The following is a 22,224-nucleotide window of genomic DNA, read 5'->3' as shown; positions in this document are numbered from 1 at the left end:
GCTACTGAGCCTAGTGTTCTCAATGAGTACGGTACATTTTGAAGGTAGTTCCATATTTTTTTTTGCAAGGTGTTTGGTCTGTCTGATCTCCTCGTTCCATGACCAGTTAAGTTTCTCTGGAACTCTAGGAACTAAAATTTCCAGGCTGCCTTGAAGGACGCTGAGGCAGACGAACTTAATTTAAACTAATTTTTGCTGCTACCATTCTTCAAGAATGAGAGGTGATACTTCTTATAGAAGCATGTTTTACCTTACCTTGTCAACATATTCCAAAGATTTTCAAAGCTAGATCAGGTGTCAACCTTACTGCCTAGTGCTGTTAGATTATACTGATGTTATTCTCTACATTTCAGATTATCTCTCAGCTTTCTTTATTATGAATAAGACCCAAACTGGGCGTTTCCATTCAGATGTGTGTAACTTTCTCTTGACTGAAGCTGTTTTTCACTCAATTCCCCACAGCCTCTTTTTTTGCTTTTAGAGGAGCAAATATGGATGACAATCTCTCCCTCTCCCGGACGCCACCCAAAAGGGGGGAGATATTGAAAAGCTGGGGGTGGGGAAGGGTTAAACACATCAGAAATTAATTCACATTTTTCATAAACGGCTTTTCATGGGGAAAAGGGGTAAAGAAAGTTGCAAGCATTTCTGTTGAACATCTAGTTCACCTGTCAGTCACATCTCTTAAGATTCTACTTCCCAAGCTATGCTACTTGAGCTTCATTTTCCTCTCCTGTATCCTATGAGGAGTGGTTTTTCTTTCCTCATTCTTTTATCCATCCCTGAAGTAGGCCATAGACTCAGCACAAACTCCCCAGTCTGTTGGGACTAGATCGCCAAGCTTTTAAAAGGTTTTAATTAAGTAACCCTATTCAAATTTCCAAAAACTTTCCATTACAAGAAAACGGCGTACACTATACTTGGTGTCTGGGAAATTCTATTAAAAATAAGGTTTCCTGGAAACCTCATTTGAAATAATCTTAAGTAGACTTTGTTATATGTTACCATAAAATTGGAGTTAAAGCATAGTAATTATGTGTGTGTGTGTAGTCATTAATTTTACAACTAAATGACCTTGTAGGTGTGATTATCATTCTGTCATCAATGTAAGGTTCTGGCCTCAGCCACTTGCCATTTTAAATTGGCAGAACTACACCATGGTCGACACCTACAATTCAGTAAGGATGTTCTGTAATGCTATAATAATTCTGTGGCATTTAATATATATTCCAGCACTTAGTGTTTCATGGAGAAATAACTTTGTACACTAGAAATCTCTGGCAGTAACCTACATGCTCGAAAAGCTTGTAGACTGAGTTTTGGAGCAAACTCCCCTACCCCCGCAATGATAGAGTATGGCTCTGGAAAAAAAAAAAGCAAAATAGTAATTTAAAAAGAGAGTGCCTCTAAGTATGTCCAGAAGGCCTTTTCTTCACAGCACCGGGTAATCTCTGCTGGCTCACATGCATCTCAGATTAGAAACATAGCATTTCGTCAAACTGCAGCTTCCAGGCAGATTGGAGCTCTGGCATCTCTGTAAGTAAAAATGAATCACTGTGCATTGCCTAAGAAACTGCTAGTGCTGTCATGTCTTCAGAGTACAATGAGGTGTAGCTAAAGTTAATGTGAGTTTCTGAGATTTCCTCCTGCTGGTCTTTCTTTTTAAGACCATTTCCCCCTGCTTATTAGAGATGTTGAGAAGTGACTCGTGAGTAATACTGATTGCTGAAATAGTTAGGTCTGCATCTATTTTGACTTGGCTATTAATTTATTTGTTTAAGTATTTATAAAATACCAGGTAGGTATTCAGCAATATAACAAGAAAGCTAAACAATTAGAAGCAGTATAAAGCAATTCTTTAAACCACTGGCTACTAAAGAACATTTTAAACAGCTGCATAGGTCTATGACAGCAGGCTTGAGGTGTTTTGGTGCAATACCTGGCAGGTATTTTATGCATAGTCTGCTGTAGTAGAATTTTTCCCGTTAAGCGTATAATTTACTTCCTTCCTCCCCTCTTTATTCTTTGTTCCTCTGAGACTCATTATGCTACATTTGTCCACATTCATCTGCATTTGTCATTTGTTAGCTCAAGCTTTTGCTTAACTGTTCTCAAAGTCTCTGCATCTGTCTGCAGAATTGCTTCTCATTTATTTGCTGTTTCTTCATATTTTGAATCAGAATAGTGAATACTATTTAGGTCACTCCAGCGAGTTGTTTCCTGTGGGAATATGAGGAATAGGTTTCCTGGTGCATAATAGTATGCAAATAATGTCCTCCTAAATCGCATAGGAATAGACTCAAATATATGTGCCAGTGTTAATGACCTTAATAGCTTTGACAGCTTCTTAATATACCATGTGCTGTTGTAAGCATGGCATTGGAGAGATATATGCCTAGCGTAGCTGAAGGCACAGGAATCTATTTCAAAATTTATTTAATACTGAGAATTTAGTATGTCAGCAGCATACTGTACTCTGTACAGAAGTGTTAAAGCCAGCAGTCGGTCTGATTTACCTCACTAGCATAAGCCACAGGAATAACATTAGGCACCAATAATAATGCTGAAGATACCTATCACATTAGCTTAGAGCACTTTAGCTGGCTTTTCTGCTGGTGTTCTCCCATGAATGGAAATTAGATTTAAAAAAAAAATCCACCTGATACGCTATTCTACACTATTTTTCTAATGTTTGAAGTTGTGTTTTTTTTTTTAAAGTTATCCTTAGAAAGCAGTTTTAGCAGTTTTGTTGTTCTCTTTCAAAATTCAGGCCACTGCTGTTATGTTTTGCAAAGCCTTGCTACCAGGGGGCTTTTCCCAAACTTTGTTTTCGTCACATTAACTTACATTTCTGCTGAACAAGGATTATAATAAATGCAAATACATTTTAGGGAGTTAGACCCACCATCAAATAAAATTTGCATAGCTAAAAAGAGATTTAACTTCCTCCTCTTGTTGACACCCTTGAACCCTACGCTAGAGATATATGATATATTTTAAAAATTGCCCCAAATGTGGCAGTGATGAGCTGGGGTGAAATTGTTTCCTTCCCCGCTTAAGCAACAGAACGTTGAGAATGCCAAACGTGATGTGATAATTTCACATTTTTTTCTTAGCTATTCAGACGTTTTTAAAAAATATTTTCTCCTAGAACAAATTTAATTGATGTTGTTCTTTCCCCATAGTCCAACACACACACAAAAAATGTTAGTTTGAATGCACTACAGGGTTTTCAGGCTAAGTAGGTGTGCTAATTAAGTAGTTGACATTTTTCATATCATGGTGAGAAAATTTGCCTAATGGCTTAGAATAATATACTGCAGAACAGATTTATTCTATTGTTAATTATATCTATTTACAGATATCAGTATGAGGTGTACACAAATTAAACACAGAGTGCCTTTTTAAAAGTATTTATTAGTTCTGCAGTTGTCGCCTGCATTGCTGCAGTTCCCCTTTGCAGTTTCTGTTAATTGTTCAGCCCTACAGAAATGATTTGTGGAAATATTTTTTCTTTAAGTGTTTTTCTTCACTCTTTAAAAAAGAACAATAAAGGCATTTGAGAGAAACTCACATGTGAGCAAAGTGAATTCCAGATAAATTAGGGGCTCGTGTTGATAGCGCTGGGAGAACAGACCCTTAATGTTATAGATTCATATTTTAATACAGACCTGATTCAGACATAATGAGAAGCCACACTTTACTACTATATGGACATATTGGGATGAGTCTCAGTCTCATCTTTCCCTCTTGCCATCTTTTGCATGTCAGAGGAGATGAGTGCCTCCAATTTCAAACCACACTTCCTAACGACATTTGAATTAAAGGAACTGTGTCTTGTTTAAACCATGGGTGGGGAATCTGTGACCACCCAGATATTGTTGAATTCCAACCTCCATGATTCTTGACCATTGGCCATGCTGGTGTCATGATGCTAGAGTTTGACTTCCCTTACTTTGAGGGGTGAGGCCAAGGATTCAGAGTGAAAGGGGGAACTGGCACCAGGGCTGGCCCTCAAAGAACCTAACCCACTTGAAGCACTTTGGTAAGAAGGGCATAACGAGCCATTGCCTGTCCTGCCCTCCTCTGACTTACATCTCAGAAGCTTCAGTGCAACTGGAATCTCACTTGCTCTATAGGAGTTAACATCTGCTGGAGAAACTATGGCTTGTTTAAAATCCATCGTTTGAAGGAGGCACAAGAGCCAGACGTTCTGTGTTCTGCATGTGGTGCATGTAACTGTATACCGAAGGGGATGGGCAGAGAAGGAAGTACATATGTTGTTTCTATATTTACAGTGCAACTGAATGCACACATGAATGTCTTGCCTGGAGGCAATTTGGAGGCTCCAGGGGAACAGTTACTTTCAAGACTGCCATAATTTCCCATGTAGTAAATGCCAGAATATTTTCCTATTCCTCTCCAAAAACAGTTTTTGAACTTGAGATGTAGAAATATATCCTGAATCTGCATACTAGGCTTCTTTCTTTATCTTTATCCTGTAAACAAACAGAAAGTGCCAAGCTTCTTTATGGCTGGTATTATCCTCATTACATAGCTAGCATATAGCTGATTTGACATATTGATAGATGAATTGTTCCCAAGGTCCAAGAATCCCACACTATATCATGGAAGTCCTTGAGATTCAGTATTCTCTCTCAGACAAGAGCCCACATACTTTCTCAAGCAAACCATATTCTTCTTAATATCTAGTATTCATAGCGTTTTGTTTCTCATTCATGGCTCTGTGTCAATCAGGCTGACCCCAACTTGGTTCTCTCCAGATGTTACGGACTACAGCTCATTTTGTCTCTGGCCAGTGGCTTTTCTGGATGGAACTGATGACAGTTGTGGCCCAAAACATCTGGGGGACAGCAAGTTGGAGAAGGCTGGTGTAAACAGTAATTTGTAGCGGTAGAAAACTCTTTAAAGAGGCATGGGAGGGGTGTTTTTGCTTTTGCTAATGTTCTCTAGTTTATAATGCCTTCATTTGTCCCAAGGACAGGCCAAAACAGTAAAATGTAATTGTTACCTACAGACCTATATTGATGAGTACTGCTGTCATATAGGGTGTGTGCATGTGTGTCGCCGTATATTTGATTTATATTTTACCTATTTAATTGAGAAATCATTAGAATTGCTGCTCTGGCATTTTACTATATCAAAGCGCAGAGTAGTTCCAAGTAGATACATGCATTAATCACACTTTAACCATCATGTAATGTTAATGAGATGGTATGCTGGCAACTTTCCTGTTGTTGTTTATCCTTCTATGGTCTCCTGTAAGGCTGTGGTCATGTGACACACAGGCCCATCTTGACAGAGTTGATGAATAGAGAGGGAGAGAGATATTGGCAGGCTGCTCACCAGGGTTGCTTGCTCTAGCATTGTTTTCCTAAATAATTCAGAAAGGCTGGTGTTTTCATCAAATTATTTCTGTTTTCAGAATGAATAGGAATGAGGAAATGAATAGAGATGGGTGCAGTTGAGAGTCTGTGTTGTAGAACAGGCAGAATAACATTGTTTATTGCATAAATGTCCCCAGTTTTATGCCATGTTAACTTCGTTTGGTTTTTCCCCGTTGTTTTTTTTGCTTGGTGCTTTTTTGTTGCTCCTGAGGGGACTATATTTGCTTAAGTAGACAGTGAATCGAGTACATAATCGCTAGACATTCCACATTGTCCTCCTGAGATGTCTTTTCTTTCAGACACGAAGAGACATAATTACTGTTGGTGCGAGCCCCTTGGTGGGCATAAGATATCATGTAGGAAAGGTGTCATTGATCTCTATATTTTATTGGCCCTTCTATAGAAACTTTTGCCAGATCAGTGTTTCCCAAAGTAATAGTAGTAGTAGTTTTAAAGTTAGACCAGATACTCAAATTAGAATTGGAGTGGCTTGATACCACTCCACGATATTAGAGAAATGGATGAGGAGTAGCAGTGTATGGAGGACAAAGAGGAGAAACCTGACAGGTATAACCAGTGAGTTTCCTAGGCTTAACAGGGATGGAAACTTAAATATGGTGGGTACCTGGTTCATGTTGGCTCCAAAGAGAGATAAGACCCCAAATAGTTCTGCAGCAAACATACCAGAAGGCACACAGGAGGTAGAGAAAAGAATAGACAAGAAAGACCAAAATTTCCCCTCTAGTCTGTCTCCTTCACCTGTTGTGAATTATCTTACGTTTTCACTTGTATGTATTTTAATTGCTAAATAATTCTAGTTACAATTTTGCATTTTAAATAGAAGTAGGTAGCTCAGCCAACTTTATCACAATTCAAATGCACACACACCCTCAATCGAAAAGGATTTCCATTAAATTGTCCTAAAATTTGGCTGTTTTATTATGTGGAATATCATATATTGTTGTTACAAAACAATAGTTTGGACAACATATTTGTGAAATTTTACTTTATTCTCCCTCCTCACAAAACAAACAACACATTAGCATTACCAAAACAAACACCCTCCCCCTCCCCACAAACCTCCCTGTAACACATGTGAACTAACACATTATGGTAAAATATGCAAGCTTACAATTTGTAGGATTTTTGGGTCATGAGGGAAAAATATTAATAAATCCAACTATCTGCTAATAACTTAATCCCCTTTCTTATCCACAGTACGATTAAAGTCCTAACAGAATTCCGGCATAAAAGATGCATGTTAATCTATGAAACAATTTGGAGCATTTTTGTTTAATCCCTCCATTTCTGCTTATTAACCAAAATGTCATAAAGACTGGCATTCAGGTTGTAAACATCCCTTTGACAGTCACAAAATTTAGAATGTACTTGAGAGACCTTGTCTATGCATAGTGGGCCTGACATTGAAAGCCCCACTGATTTCTCTGGCAAAGGTGGCTTCTGAGTGTACAGAAGTGGCTGGGAGTATAGCTGTCTGCTAGGATAACTCTGATTAAAATTTCAACTGGCCAGAGGCAAGCTGCTACCTCTGCCTTTCACCCTCCTACCACTGGGGTTACAATGTGAGCCTACCTTACAGTGAGTAGTTGTAAGGATTAATGTATAGAAGCATTTAGAACAATGCAGTGGTGGCTCCGTTCCAGTGGTGGGCAGAGTCAGAAGCAAAGGTTACTGGGGCCAATAACTAACGTGGGTTTTAAGTTTTAATGCTTAACTTTGTATAATAGGCTGCATACTAATCACGCAAAAGCTAGAGGTTTCTACACCACACCAAACACCACTGGAGAGTTGGGCCATGTCCTTGACTAGATTGTACCACACATACTTATAAATTGCGACTGTTGCATCCTATATTGTACTGCCTCTGCATGGATCTTTTTGGTTAATTGCACTTGCCTACCATTCAGTACAGAATTTTAAAGCCCATTTTCAGAAGTCAGTTTTCAGTCTTATTTCTGTTGAGTCAATGTGAATAAAATCTATAATGGAACCTTATTAAATCTGCAGAGTGGCTTTTCTGCCTATGAAGTTTGTATGCAAAAAGCTGTGATATTAACTTTTTATCCTGATTTTGCTATTCTTTAAATAAATAAAAAATGAACTACTCACATGCCTAATTGTTGCTTTATCTCTAGTACATTTTCTTTATCATTCTTTTCACGCAATGCATTTTTACTCTAGTAACAACATGTGCGCTGCGCTTTATGAAAGTCACTCGCTGGAAACCTTGGATATTTTCCACAGGGATCCCTATAGACCCATCCAATTTGAAAATACTCCGTTTTATCCTCTTCTTAATTACAATACGCAGAGCGGGATTCTGTTAACTGTTTAGAAGTTCCACAGAGTAATGATTCTATCCCAACTATAAAGAGTATGACAGAAAACTATTCACAGTTGGAAGCCAGCTGTTGCCTAGCTACCTAGCTTTTTAATTCAGAATCTCCTCCAATTTAATAATACCCAGCCCTTAAGCTGCTAAATGTATTTGTTCATGACTCACCGTACCATTTTGTGCATGCTTTTCACCAGTTAGCATCAATTATGATGGGGGAAAGAGAGCATTTACAAAGGGGTTAATGTGTGCTGTAAATCCAAAAACTAGGGAAAAAATGCAGACAAGCTCCAGTAAAGTTGCAACATGGGTACCATGCCAATGAAATTGCCAGGTGGAGAATTAGTTGGAATTAAAACAGCCATGGATGTAGTTTAGCAGGTGTCATAGAGCCTGCTTGTCCCGAGGCATGGATGCCTCCGTTTATCTTGTTCACCACGAGGCATTTATGTTTCATTAGAAAACGTGAGGGTTTGGTTACTGTGCTTTAGCACTGAAGCCAAAATAGCCTTGCTTGGAAAGAAAGAAAGAAAGAAAGAAAGAAAGAAAGAAAGAAAGAAAGAAAGATTGTGAACCTTGGCAAATTAGGCAATTATTGTTACATAAAAGAAAAGGGGTTTAATAGTTCATGGGATAAAAGTCTAGAATGCAGCTTCATTGCAGAAAGGGAAATCTGATAGCCTTCCTGTGCCTTAATTATAACTCCAAGAAATACTCGTCTCTGCCAGCTTGGCACTTTTTGTTGTATCATCTCTAGGTTAAAATCCCACCTTTATATTTCCTCAGATAGGATCCGCATAACTTAGATCTTTATATATTGAAGTCATCTGCTTTTCTTATTCCTTCTGCTGCTACCAGTTATTTCCAAATTATTCTCTTGTTTACCTAGTATCACTTATAGCTGAGTTTGGACTATGGGATGGATGGACTAGGAAACTTAAAAGTCTTATTTACTAAATCCTATTTATAGTATCAGAAAATAGGCTTATGTGCAGCTTAGATGTTAAATGAACGCTTTTTTTTTTTTTTTTTTTTGCATTAGCAGTTCCCTTAATTTGGCCTTTCCCCAATGCTGAGCATATTGCTAATAGCAGACAGCTTTGTGGGGCTCCACTGCTGCCTTGACCTCCGGTTGCTTGCACTGCTGCTTACATGAAGGGGGTGAGGCTGCAGTGAGGTCAGTCTGTTGCAAACACAATGGCAAAGCCAATCTGGCACACCCACCACTTTGCTTCCACCATGCCTCCCTGCCTTGTCCCTCTACCTCATGGTAAGCCCCAGCGATGCAACAAACTGGAGGTCAGTTGTGCATCACTGCCTCACCATGTTATAAGCTCCTGCATATTAATTACTATGCAAATGAGATTGAGATGCATGTGTCCTAATATGACGCAAATATATTTTGGGGTGCAGAATTTATTCACATTTCTGAAATTCTCTAAATAAGAGCGTCAATACGTGACTGTATAGCGAATTACAGCCAGGCTATATGCTTGTAAAAATCCAGCAGCTGCTTCCATGTTAGCAGGTGCACTTTCCCTGGCAGCTGCAGTTGAAAAGGCAATTGCTGGCTCATCGTGTGTATCTTGGTTTGCACCAACCTTTTCCCATGCAGTTGCTCAGACGCCTGTGAAATCGCTTTTGGTGTGAAATGCTTTGCAGTTAAAGCAGTTGCTCCTGACTTTTTACCAGGGGACCAGCCTTTACTCTGTGCATTCATGGACCTTTGAGCTCCTCAAAATGCTGTAGTGTTGTCTTTTGTTTCTTAATTGGCAGGAAACTTAAAGGAGGTGGTTAGGAACAAATAACAAGTGGAACAAAGAATGGTGGGGTTTCTGTGACCCAGTTAAAGGCAAGTGCACCCCATGCGAGTGGGGTCAGGTGAAATGTACAAAAGGGTAAGGGGATAATAACTGGAAGTTCAAAGAGCTGTGGCAAAGGCTCAGTGTTTATAAGCTCAGCGTCACAAGTCAGAGTTGCAAGATTTAAGGGGAAACTGCAAAGCCAACAGACCTATGTTACAAAGGAGCAAATATGAATAATCCTCTGGGGGCTAAAATTGACTGGGTCAACTACCACAGCATTTAAGAACAGAAAATGAAGGAATTGTATGTGTTAGTTAAGGAGTTCAAGGTGGTAGAAAAGGTCAGAATTGAAAGAGTTGGATATCAATGGAATGAGGCTCAATAATGTCTACTTGGGTAGGTCCAAATTCTAGGTTACCAGAAGCTTGCAGGTGCAGGGGTTGTGATGCTCCAAGAAAGATAGAAGTTCTAGGGTCAACAGCTTGTCTCGGGCTCCAAAGTCATAGGTAGGATGGAAATGACCACAGTGCCCCTTCCTTAACATATCATCTCCCATTTGGCTATTGGCGCTTGTATTTTATGACGACAATGAGGTTACCCATTTGAAAGGTTAATGCTGTCCTGTTGTTGGCACCAGATGTCCTTGTTGTGCTCCTCTTGCTATTACCAGAACATGGGAAAGGAACAATTGGCCGGTGGGATGGGCATGTGAACTAAACTGGACATAGCAATACAGATATTCACCAACATGCTCATTCACATGCTGTGCTGTCTACCACTGCTGTTCACACTTGACCAACAATCTTGAAGTGGGATGGTCTTCCTGATCACAGCCTGTGTGGATCTCCAGATAAGTTCTGCTACTGCACTGCTACTGCTGTAGCTGGGGTGCAGCCCTGCATGCAGTTTTCGCTCTGTAAATCTCTAAATCCCCAATGTCAAGTCATATTTATTTCTTAGAATGCAGCACATTCACCTCTTCCAGCTGTTTTTCTTTTTGCTGCCTTGCCGTCTTTTTTAAAATATCAATAATGTATCCAGTGCATTTCAAAGCTGCACTGTTCAGCTTTGAACAGATTATTTATGTGCTCTTGAATTCAAATATAAAAAGCATTCCTTTCGCCAGATCTCCCTTGGAATTTCAGAGCCCAGGAAGGCAGTTGGGGTGGCAGCTTTGGTGTGTTGTATGACAAGATGTAAAACCTTCCACCGGGGTCACCTTATAAATATTTATTCCAATAAATTTCTTTAAAGAAATTAAATTACGTGTTCTATACAAAATAGACGAGAAAGGCTTTTAGTGTCACTGGCTGCAAATTGAAGTCATTTGTCTAGGAGGGTCAGGTGCCACTTTGTGGTAAGGATTTGTCTGAGATCCAAGTGAAGAAAGATTGATAGCACAAAGAGATTGATGAAATGAGCAATGCAATATGCATATGAAGTTCTGGGTTAATTAGGAAAATTTAAACCAGAAAGGTTCTTCTGTGTGAGGTGTAGGAGCTGTTACTTGCTGTGCGCGTGTGTGTGTGTGTGTGTGTGTGTAGGCTTGATATTTTGGGAGAAAGTGCATGTGAATACTATTGGGGAGACTGATTGGAGCTTCATCCATTTTATCGTTAATGAGAGTTGCTTAGCCATTCATTTGCAGTTGCCTGTTTTCTCATTACTGTAAGCTACAGAGTTGTCTGCATCATTCATTGTTTTAAATACTTTTTTTTAAAAAAAAAACAAACCCTATTATTTCATTGAATCATGTTCCTATAAACATTCTGAAAAGGTTCTGGCCTCCTCCCCTTCCCCTGACAAACCAGATTATAGTGGTACCTGACATTTGTAGACTCATCCATAGCTAAGAAAACTAACCATTCCATTCTACTCTGTATAAAATTCAGTGCACAATCCTCCACAAATAAAATAGGTGTTTGTGCGTGCACACACACACACACACACACACACAGTATCTTTGACACTTGAAAAAGAGAACTAAAATGGTTGCTTTATCGCACTATAACGTGGTCTACCTGGCTGTAATATATTGCCACATTTCAGCGTATTTCATCAATATTTTTGTTGATCCAACAGGAGATGTCTGTTGTAGCACACAACAACAGTCTTGTACTGGGGCATCTCCCAACTCTCTGAGATAGATTGGGGCACTAGGGGCTACCTGAGATGGGAATATCAAGGGCAGACAGGGAGCTTCCTCTTCTTTTGTGAGCAGATTCCTTCATTGGTGCTGTTATCACCCAAAGAGTCCTGTGATTTTTCTTTTTAACCCTTATCTGGTAGTGAACATTGAATATTAACTTTTTCCTTTCACTTTTGCTTTTCGCTTTGCAGAAACCAAAACAGAAAGACTGGCATCCTCCCGGAGGGTTTATCTTAGGACTCTGGGCGCTCATTATCATGGTCTTCTTTAAAACCTACGGAATCAAACACATGAAACACATCTTTTAGACCCTTAGAGCAATCAAGATGTCTTGCTCTGAATGCATCCTTGAATAAAAATGAGGTCTTCTACCGGAAAATTCTTCTCCACCACCCCACTTGTTATGATACTTGCACATTTTTACTTTGTGTTTTGTATTGTTAAATGCAGCTGTTTAATACCCATTTTGAACACATTTTATAAAACTTCCAAGGACACAGTGAGAATCCTTCCCTCCTCCTCCTTTGAAATGAATGAGCAACCTAACTTACAGGAGTAAAGGCACTCCAAAGAGGTAAAAGCAGGCTTCGTCTTATCTTAGTTTGCTGCAGAGAGAATAGCATTTGCATCTACTGTACAAGGAGTATTCAGGGTGGCATTGCCCTGCATGTGCACTGCAGAACAAATTGTAAGTTGTAAAAAGATTATTTTTTTCTCTCTACTTCTTCTTCTACTACTATTACTACTACTGCTACTTCTTATGTAATCATTACCCCCATCACTGAAATGAAGGTCTAGACAATATGCAGAACCTTATTTAAGATGTCATTTTATCAATAAAGACTTAAGTCACTTTGCAGACTTTTGCAGTGACATATTGAACACTTGCTCAACAGAAACAAAAATACCGTAGGAAATATTGATTTCGCTCTGTTAAATACAGCCCTTTAGATCAATCCTTTTACCTAGGGCAGTTTTGCTTCTTGGATTCCAAGAATGATTAGAATTGGAAACAAAAAAGGCCCAAAGAAAGTATTTCCTGGATCTGCTTGGTGAGAGAACCCACGCACTGCCTCGTGTTCAGCAGAAGGATATGCTGTCTGACTTTCTGAAATCACTTTATGTTCTTCAGTATCTTGTTAAGAAGAACAAGTTGTTAAAAATGAGATTCATGGGAAAAAATCCATTAGGACTATGTACTTGAAAACTGAGCTATACATTTTGTTGTCGGGTGTATTATTTATTTGTTCTTTGTGTTCTGCTCTTCATGAATTAAATCTGTTCACAGAGAAACAAAAGTAGGAAGAAGAATGGCTTGCTGCAGAATGATTTGGGGTGGACCATAGTAAGCATTATGCCATTAAATTTATTGGTTACTAAACATGTCCTCATATGGAGTGGCTCCAATATGAAAGGTTGCCACATTAGCGCATGTTGAATTTCTGAACTTTTGAATTCCAAAAATGAGGAGTGCTGAAAAGTTGTAACATGACTTGGGAATTCCAAAGATATTTGGGTTAATTTAATATTATTTAGTTTTGCTTAGTAAGTAAAATGTATGTAAAATTGCATAGAAATAATTAAAAATGATTGCCAAGTCCTTTCAGTTAATTTATTTGTTTGTTTGTTTGGCATTACCTAACCTTTTCAGAAAGTAAAATTGTAATTTGGTTTTCTGAAAACAGTTTATGGGCTTCATCAAACATAGACTTACCAAACTAAATGTTGTTCAGTAGCAGATTTAACCAAAAACATATTTTTAAGACCGCTCACTGAAGAAATTTGCAAAAATTATGTTTTCCCCTCTAAGATGACACCCCCTAAACATAGCATTCAATCTGTATCACTGCAGTATTTTTTGTTCATGAAGTTGGGAGTTGTGGATTGCATATAGTTAACGTGCTGCTCTGGGCTCCTCTGAAGGAAGATGCAGGGTATAAATCTAAATAATAAATAAATAAAGTGGAACAAAAAAAAATCCCTTTAAGTCTGAAGTGCCATAGCAACAGTATCTCTCTCAGGTGAGCGTGATGCAGTTTCTGTTCCACAAGCACAATATCTTGGTAAGTATGCCATACTGTTCTGTGGAATGAAACGGAAACATACAAAACAGACTTCAGCAATGACGGTGTTAGCTGTGTATGTTTACAGTGGTACCTCGGATTACAGACGCTTCAAGTTACAGACTCCGCTAACCCAGAAATATTACCTTGGGTTAAGGACTTTGCTTCAGGGTGAGAACAGAAATCGCGTGGTGGCAGCGCGGCGGCAGCAGCGGGAGGCCCCATTAGCTAAAGTGGTACCTCAGGTTAAGAACAGTCTCAGGTTAAGAACGGACCTCCAGAACAAATGAAGTTCTTAACCCGAGGTACCACTGTATTGTCCTTCAGTCTACTCAACATCATACAGAGGTGAGTGGGCAATCTGTGAGGATAAAAACAAACTGCTACTTTTAAGTGCTGTTTTATGAGGCATTGAAGACTTCAGGCCGGATCCAAAGATGTCCTTTCTTTTGTAAAATGCTGCCTCTTCTCATGGAAGAGCCTTTTCTGATCTAGGAAAGAAATGTGACATCAGAAGTGGCCCAAATCCAGAGAGACACTTGCACAAGACTGCAAGAGACTTTTGCCCAAATCTTGTTCTTTCTTTGTCATTACTAGAGCAGCGGTTCTTCACCTTTTAGGAGGTCATGGGCCTCTTTGATAATTTGATGGACCCCCACCCAATAAATTTGATATGAATTTTTTTTTCACCCCACAAACACAGTTTTCAAAGTATCAGGAAGAAAATAGAAGAACATCCCTTCTTTTGCACCTGGTTCATGGACTGTCTGTGGACCACAGGTTAAGAACCTAAGTGCTAGTGTGTATATGTTTTAGCCTGTCTCTTTCCTAATTGGTGCTTCTCTTACTGTAACACATCCTGTACTGCACTGAGAGAATACTCTGTTGGATTGTGGAAGAGCTTACTGAACAGCACCAATGCATTCTCCCCCCTTTCACTCACAGTTCTTTGGCCCACACCTCAATAAGCTGGATAGCTCAGTAATGGGAGACAGCGATAAACTTGGTTCAAATAATTTCCTCAGCATGGCCAATTCATCTGTTACCGGGAAGTGAGAAATAACCTTCTTTCTACACCTCTCGATAAATTTATGAATAGATGGTTGCTGAGAATACTTGGCCAGGAAAACCTGGGTCAGAATGACACCCAAGATAATCTAATCATTGTGAATACAATCACAGGCTTCTTCTAGGCCACAATGAGCATAAAATGAGCCACCTTGCCTGTACTATCTTTAAGAAAATGTCAGAAAATGGGAAAATAACTCACCTTTTTAGAGGTAGGTACGCCTGCAAACCTGTGATGATCAGAGACACCATTTTGCCAGATTTGTGGATGAAAAGAAAGCTTCATTCTCAGGATAGTTGGCCCGAAATCCTTTGCAAACAATTACCTCACATTTAGAAATTCAGCTTTCTTTAAAAACAAATGCACAAAGTGTTTAGAGGAATTTAAGTTCTGAAAAGGTGTTTTTTTTAATGAAATATACTGATACACCATTTTTTTTACATTGAATTAGTCTTTAAAGGTCTATCTGTATAATTCATTGATTCAGGTATCTGACAGTGATTCCACTTTTCTTTTTTCTTTCCATTTGCATTTATCATATTTTATAAATCGAACGATAAATGTGTTTTATGGACATAAGTTGTCACATTGACAGTGAATTTAATAGAGGCCTGTTTCACTTGCAATTAAACTCTGTCATCCCCACTCTGTAGGCCTCATCTAGACCTCTCATTCTACCTAAAAAACTGCCACCCAGCTGAGTAAAAGCAGCAGACTTTGGATGGATTCTGAGGAGACATGGAGATACAAGTCAAGACGTCCTTCTGAAAAGATAATCTGCTTAGGGAAAAGAGGCAATTAGGTGGGTTATTAAAATACAATTTATGAAACGGAAAAAGCAGTAAGTATGCCGGCAAAGCTGATTAACAGAGGTGAGAAAAGCAATTAGATTGAAATGCAGCAATCCATGCTCAATGAGTCTGAGGGTATGATTCTTTGATGCACAGAGAATGGAAAGCAATTGGATTGTAACATCCACAATTTTTTCCTTTTTTGGCGCTTGCAGTGTCCAGCAGCTTATTATTGAACGCATCTAATATTCTTGTGAGCACACTCCCATGAAGTATATAGCATTCAAGGTCTGATGGACTCCAGTGTTGGTGAAATCTTTTGCAACCAAACTGGGGTACTGGACGTGTACAGCAGTGTGTGTTGACACTACTATAGCAGCAGAGGCACTGTTGCTAGATGCATCACAGTATGCAAAGTTATCATGGAACACGGAATGGGCTGTAAGTAGCTTATGGGGCCAAAACATTACATTTCAGAACAGTCCAATGAGGGCTGTGCATGCTTAGTGGCCACAGAGTACAAAATGGGGGGGGGGAGGAAGGGGTGGAATGGAGTACCGTAGGATATGGCTAGAACCTTGAACAATCTGTCTATTACAGTTAACTGACCAAAGTATAAAATACAAAATCACAGCCTCACTAGAACCAGTTTATTAACACTGACAAGTGAATAATGAACTATCATAGCATGTATGAGAGATAAAGCATTCAGATATTTTGCTGCCTGTTCAGTAACAGATTTATTAGTCCCCTCAAGGAAGGTACTCAAAAAGACCATTTTTGATCAACCAGGAACACTCTTCATAAGAGGCTAAAGAATGTTTTCTCCAAGCCATTGATAAAATCTACAGTAGAAGAAAAGGTGAAAGGCCATTTCGATTTCTGCAGCTATCCTGGAAGGGAACCTTGGGAAATCTACGATCTTCTTACAAGGTAAAGCAATAAAACTGTTCTTCTATTTAGAAATGGCATACATTTGTCAGAGGCAGACTAAGGCCAAGTAACTGTGTTGTACATGGCCCATTAGCTGATTCGTGTAACTCTGGGACTTCCACATCTTCTATTTTCCGTGTAGCCATATATTTGACTTGCACTAGGTCCAAGGGGAGCAGATAAGGAGGCAAACCAGCAACACAAATTATTCCCATTGACATACTTCAATATAGACCCCAAAGAGTCTCACAGCATCTGACATGCCTGAGACATTGGAGAGACAGTGAAGATTCAGAGCCAGTAATGCATTGTATATCTATGCCAAGCTGCTTAATGTGCTATGTCTGACTTCCAGATTAAGGGCAGTGCTAGCAACACATTTGATTGTGCCCAGTGTAGGTCTAAGAAAGGAGGGCAGAGTTCCTTTTAAAGAAAATCTAAGGCCAGGAAACGGAGGCCCTGTACAAAATCTAGTTCACACTTTTTACAGTACACATCTGTGTGGCTTAAAGCTCTTTTTGCATTGGGGCTGCTTAAGTTTACCCAGCACGAAAAGAGCTTTTACGCTCTTAGCGTTGCTTGCTCAGTGCCCTGGTTCTGGGAGTGTTAGGGGCGCTCTACGAGACTTCCAACAATCTGACTTCCCCGATTTGCCTGCACATAGTTGAAATTACACAAATTAAGTCTGCGTAAAATGTGGGCATACTGTACAAGGCCAAGGCAAATAGACTCTTCTGTTCTCCAGTCTTTCTGAGGACAGTTTTTGCAGTTCCTTTCTTATAGGTGTTGGATGTGATTATGAGTTTCTAGGAATGGTAATTACAATAGCAATGACAATAATATCCCTGCAGAGACACACTATAGTGACCTGTTTTTTAAAAAACTCCCACTTCTCAAAGCTTTTATTTTTATCTTTGTTGTACTTTTGTGTAAGTGTAGAAACTAACAGAGGTGCTTTCAATGTTATGCTGAAAAGGCTGTAGCGTCCCAGGGTCTCTATTTAGGGAAGCTTTGGTATTTGTGTTAACGACACAAACACTAATGGAGCCTAAAGTACAAGCAGGTATGGAATTAAGTGTTTTTTCATCTAGCATTCAATCCACCTTCCTCTTTTCTGTTAGCAGCCACACACAATAACAAAAATCAATAAAAACTGTGGCAAATACATTGTGCAAGTGTGAATGTTCTCTGCAGAAACAAGAGGCATTCCCATGCTTTTAAAGGAAATGGTATCTGGGCTGCTGATAGCATCCGAGTCACAACTTGGGAGGCAGGGCTTAGGTTTGGTAATGTGCAAAAGGAGAGAAAGCAGCACTACCTTGTCTGGTTTGTAGGTTCTGCCCCTCCCCAAAATTATACTACTTTTGCCAACCTAAAATCTCCCCCCGCCACTCCATTGTGCCATGGAACAACAGTCTGATGAAGATGGGAGTATAGACTATATAATGTAATGCACTTGGACCTTGCCTATAGATCCGAGTTAGTCAACATGATGGCCTCCAGCTACGGTTGGATTCCAGCCCTCATCAGTGCCAGTTCATATGGCTAGTGGTCAGGGATGGTAGGAATTGGGAGTTCCGCAACATCTGGAAGGCATATAGAAGCTGCAGGTCAGGCACCAAAACAACAACCTACTTTCCTCCCTCCCTTTCCCAATGATCCCTCTTCAACTATTTCTTAAAGAAGCAGTTCCATAATAACAGATATGCTTAGGAAAGACAGATGGTTCCAGACATATTTATTCTGCCAAGTTTTAAATGAATTGTCATTTTCTTCTGATGCTGCTTGTAAGTTTGTTTTTTAAAGTTTTAGTGTTTATTACTGCTTATTGTAAAGCTGCGTCTTTATGGTTGTGAATCACCTTGGGGATGAAAAGGCCATGCAGTTTATTTAAAATTATCTGTACATCAATATATAATAATAATAATAATAATAATAAGAAGAAGAAGAAGAAGAAGAAGAAGCACTCTCCCAAAGTAATGACTTGAATTTTCAAGGGTAGATTCCTACTTCAGGAATTTTGTTTTACAAATACAGGACTCTGCATTCCCCTGTATATAGTGTGACTTGTCAAACATTGTTCTTATACTCAGCTCTAGCTAACACTGCTAACTCCATTCTTTCTCTTGGAGAAACATGGGCTGTCAAAGTCAAGAGTTCATAACCTGAAAGTAATCTATCTATGCTTGAAGCCTGAGCTTGTTCTTTCTGCAAGTTTTGGCTCCTTGTGAATACTTCTACATGATTTCCCCCTTCTTTCATTTTTATATATGCTCCTTCTAAATATCAGCTAATCTGAAAGCTCCTTATTCTGCCACATCAGTTTCTTTACATGCCTTCCACTTTTATTTCTTGTTGGCATCGTTTGCAATTGTATCTTCAACATACCACCTTTAAGAAATGCCCATACATCTTGAACTCAAGTATTTCTAACCATGGGATCTCTCACCCACTAGAAATTGTCAGCTAGGCAATGGAGGAATTTGTTGGACCTTACATTGTTAGCAGTTTGCATTCCAGTAGATACCAGGGTAGTCAAAGCACCCAATGACTGCTATACATCTCCTTTTTGAATGTTTGGTAATCTGCTGTAGGAAGGCATCATCTAAGTCTTCAGTCTGGCTTGGAGCTCTATAGCAGTTTTTACCCAAATGCCTTCCATGCCCCAAGTCAAAGGTGTACACATCCTTTACATATGTTTGGTCTATTCCTTTTGAATAGGTGATAGCCCTCAGTTATTACATTCCACTCACAAGTCTTATCACATCAGGTTTCAGTAAACCCTAGCCAGTTATTTGCTATCTTAATAGTTGAAGTTCATCTTGTTTGTTTCCCATGCTCTGTGTATAGTATAGTATTGAGACAACTGAACTACGAGGCATTCCCTCCAGCTGCTTCTTGTTTCTTTCCAGCATTTTAGCAGTTTCCTGTACATCAGTTAAGTATCCCCAGTATTTGGTTCCCTGTGTCCTCTGATTAGCTCCCTCCCCCTCAGAATTCAGTTTAAAGCAAATTTAATTCTTGCCAGCTACTGTGAGGTACAATCCATCTCTTGTAAGAAGTCCTCCATGGAAGTGGGGACCATGGTCAAAGAAACCGAATCTTTCCCAATGATACCATTTGCACAGCCTGTTTTTATCTTCCAGTATTTTCTTCCTGGGCCATGACCTTCAACAGGAAGGAGTGGTGAAATAACCACATGTGCCCCCAGGGTTCTTCAACTTCCTACTCAGAATCTCACAGTCCCTTGCAATATGTTGAAGGCTGTCTGGCAGTATCATTTCTACTCACATATGGCTCAACCCCCAGTTCATTTTCAGTAGTCAGAAGCAGCTGCATGCAAGATAGACAATTCCCCTCAATATTACCAAGGTCATAGAGTGGTCTGTTCCTCTATGGCACCTGGAGGACCTGGAACTTGATGGTATGCACTAGGGTTCAGTACTGCAATCCTTCCCCCCCCTCTCCCCACCCCATGCTGTAAGACTAGGGAATCATACAGCAAGACTCACTTGATCCCTACAGATTCTGAAGTTAAGCTCAAATAGAAAGAGAAATTTCAAATCACCCCTAGGCACGGCTCCTGTGTATTATGGTTTTCAGTGCTGAGCAATTTAAAATAACCTGACCCCTTGATGGCAACCTAACTCTATTTTTAGTGCCTGTGATGTGAAAGGATTTCATCATTTGAACTACTGGTGTATGGCAGTGCGCAATAGGTCAAGTAATTCTCGGCAATTCCTTTGAAGAAGTGATTTGACTTTGAGCATTTGTGAGGTGAAAGGACAAATAACACTGAAAATGAAATCCTCTTTATTCATCAGCCAGGTATAATCCCACAAAAACAAAATGTGCAAGTATCAACATACAGAACTATTGGTGCCATTCAGTCTGATTTGAAAGAATTTTATATTGTCCAGTGCATCTCAAAAGAAACCGGCACCTTTTATTCGTGTTGAGTCAGGACCAATACTAGATCCACATAGAATTCGTTGGACTCGATCACTGAACCATGCAGTCTGCTTACCACACCTCAAAACTTACATGAAGTTGGTTGACGAGGTGGAAACTTCCTCTGTGTTCACCTGCCTTCCCTCAGCTGCTACTTAGTTATACACAAACCCTGTATTTACAAAGGTCTGGGCTCTGCTATGCCCAGAGAAGGATGCAGTCGGCCTTTGTTGGTTTCATTACTGCCCCCATGTCGGCCTGTATAGCTTGTCATCATCATAATAATGATTTCTGTAAAACGCTTTTATAAATTTGGAAAAAAAAAACAAAAAAACTAAGCAATTTCTCGCAGATCATGTGCAAAAACAACACACCAACACCTGCACGTTAGTGGCTCAGCTTGCTTAGAACACCTTTTGGTCAGGTAGGCTGAGGGCAGCACAAGGCCAGACTGCTGTGATACTATGGAAAGTGAGTTGCTAGAAATACGAAAAGACTAAAAACAATGACTGAGAGATGGAAAGTCCCTAAACTGGTCCTCTGCATTTCTCTTTATTTGTGTGTGTGATGCCGCATACTGTAATTTTGGGCACCTGCCTCTGTTAGAGCTTCACATAAAGATGTGCTTGCTGTCAAATCAGTGGCATAGCGTAGGTTGTCAGCACCCGGGGCAAGGCAAGTAATTTGCGCCCCCTAACCCGTGGATTTTAGCACTGCGAGTGCAAGCGCCCCCCCCCAGATGTTGCGCCCGGTGCGGCCGGCCCCCCCTGCACCCCCCATGCTACGCCACTGTGTCAAATGGCTTGATGCTGGAACAGAGCCCAAGAGTAAAAAAAGAAATAAATAAAGCACATAGCTTCCAGATCAAATATTAATTACATGCTAGATAGAATCATCTTATATTTCAAAGAGAAAATGTATAAACAAGAAGCTGGGCCTTAAACCAGCAGCAGTATATAAATCCTCAGTTTTGGAGGGATTATGAAAGATAAATAACCATATCATTGTGAAATAGAAAAATACTGGATTGCATTAAAAAACCTCCACTAAGTAAGTAACTGTTAAATGTCACTATGAAAACCCAGCGGCAACGTGCCTTAAAAACATAAAGAATTAAACTTCTCTTGAATTATTCTTATTATACCACAGGTTTCTTCATCCTTTTCCTCCTCTTTTTAACAAATCACATACACATATGTGAGGCTCATGGACAGAAGTTAAAATGTTCAATTTAGATACAACTGGATACCAAATGTCCATTTTAGGTACTCCTTTGCAATAACTTCCTGAATATTGTAGCAGTTTTTATCCGCAAACCCTGTTAACCTTTCTTTTTTCCAGGTTGGCTTGCTCTGATACAATGTTCAGTTCCCCTGAAGCCTGATACAATAAGTGATTGTGATTACAACTTTGTGCATTCATTCCTTAGAATACCATTTTAACCTTAGCATGAGTTATAGGAAGTGATTCTGGTTTCCAGTCTGGCTGAAAAAAGTGAATATTGAATGTCCGGGCCCAATTCTCAAACACTCGTTTTTCTGTGATAAAACGATGATGACTGCCCTTTCTTCCCCGTTCATGTGAAATGTACATTGTACATTCATCAGGTCCTACAGGTTCGTAATAATGATAAGGTACTGAAGGATGATTAGGAACCCTGCAGAAGGAAAGAGAAAAAAGATTGAAAGCCCAGGTGTAC

The 22,224-nt window shown here is 39.6% G+C and overlaps 2 protein-coding genes across 3 annotated transcripts in view; one reads left to right on the top strand and one right to left on the bottom strand.

The window, feature by feature from the left end:
- PIGK (phosphatidylinositol glycan anchor biosynthesis class K) overlaps nucleotides 1–13,329 on the top strand; it is a 108,808-nt gene extending 95,479 nt beyond the window's left edge. The window contains exon 11 of the mRNA XM_081009003.1: nucleotides 11,910–13,329. Within this exon, the coding sequence (XP_080865129.1) occupies nucleotides 11,910–12,026 (117 nt within the window). The 3' untranslated portion in view covers nucleotides 12,027–13,329. The remainder of the gene's footprint in view (nucleotides 1–11,909) is intronic.
- Nucleotides 13,330–20,370: 7,041 nt separating this feature from the next.
- Nucleotides 20,371–22,224, bottom strand: part of ST6GALNAC5 (ST6 N-acetylgalactosaminide alpha-2,6-sialyltransferase 5) — a 146,986-nt gene continuing 145,132 nt past the window's right edge. Inside the window, exons 6-7 of one of the 2 annotated variants that reach the window (XR_013987343.1) lie at nucleotides 20,586–22,182; nucleotides 20,371–20,517 (exon numbers count right to left, since the gene is read on the bottom strand). Coding sequence is in view for 1 of the 2 variants with exons in the window: in XM_081009001.1 (XP_080865127.1) it covers nucleotides 21,951–22,182 (232 nt within the window). In the remaining variant the exon portion in view is untranslated. Of the gene's footprint in view, nucleotides 22,183–22,224 lie in introns of both variants that reach the window. The other variant, XM_081009001.1, reaches the window with a different exon arrangement.

Source organism: Podarcis pityusensis, assembly GCF_964106645.2.
Source record: "Podarcis pityusensis genome assembly, chromosome: 6".
Taxonomy (NCBI): domain Eukaryota; kingdom Metazoa; phylum Chordata; class Lepidosauria; order Squamata; family Lacertidae; genus Podarcis; species Podarcis pityusensis.
Note: the sequence above shows the minus strand (reverse complement) of the source record. Positions and strands in the feature narration are given on the sequence as shown.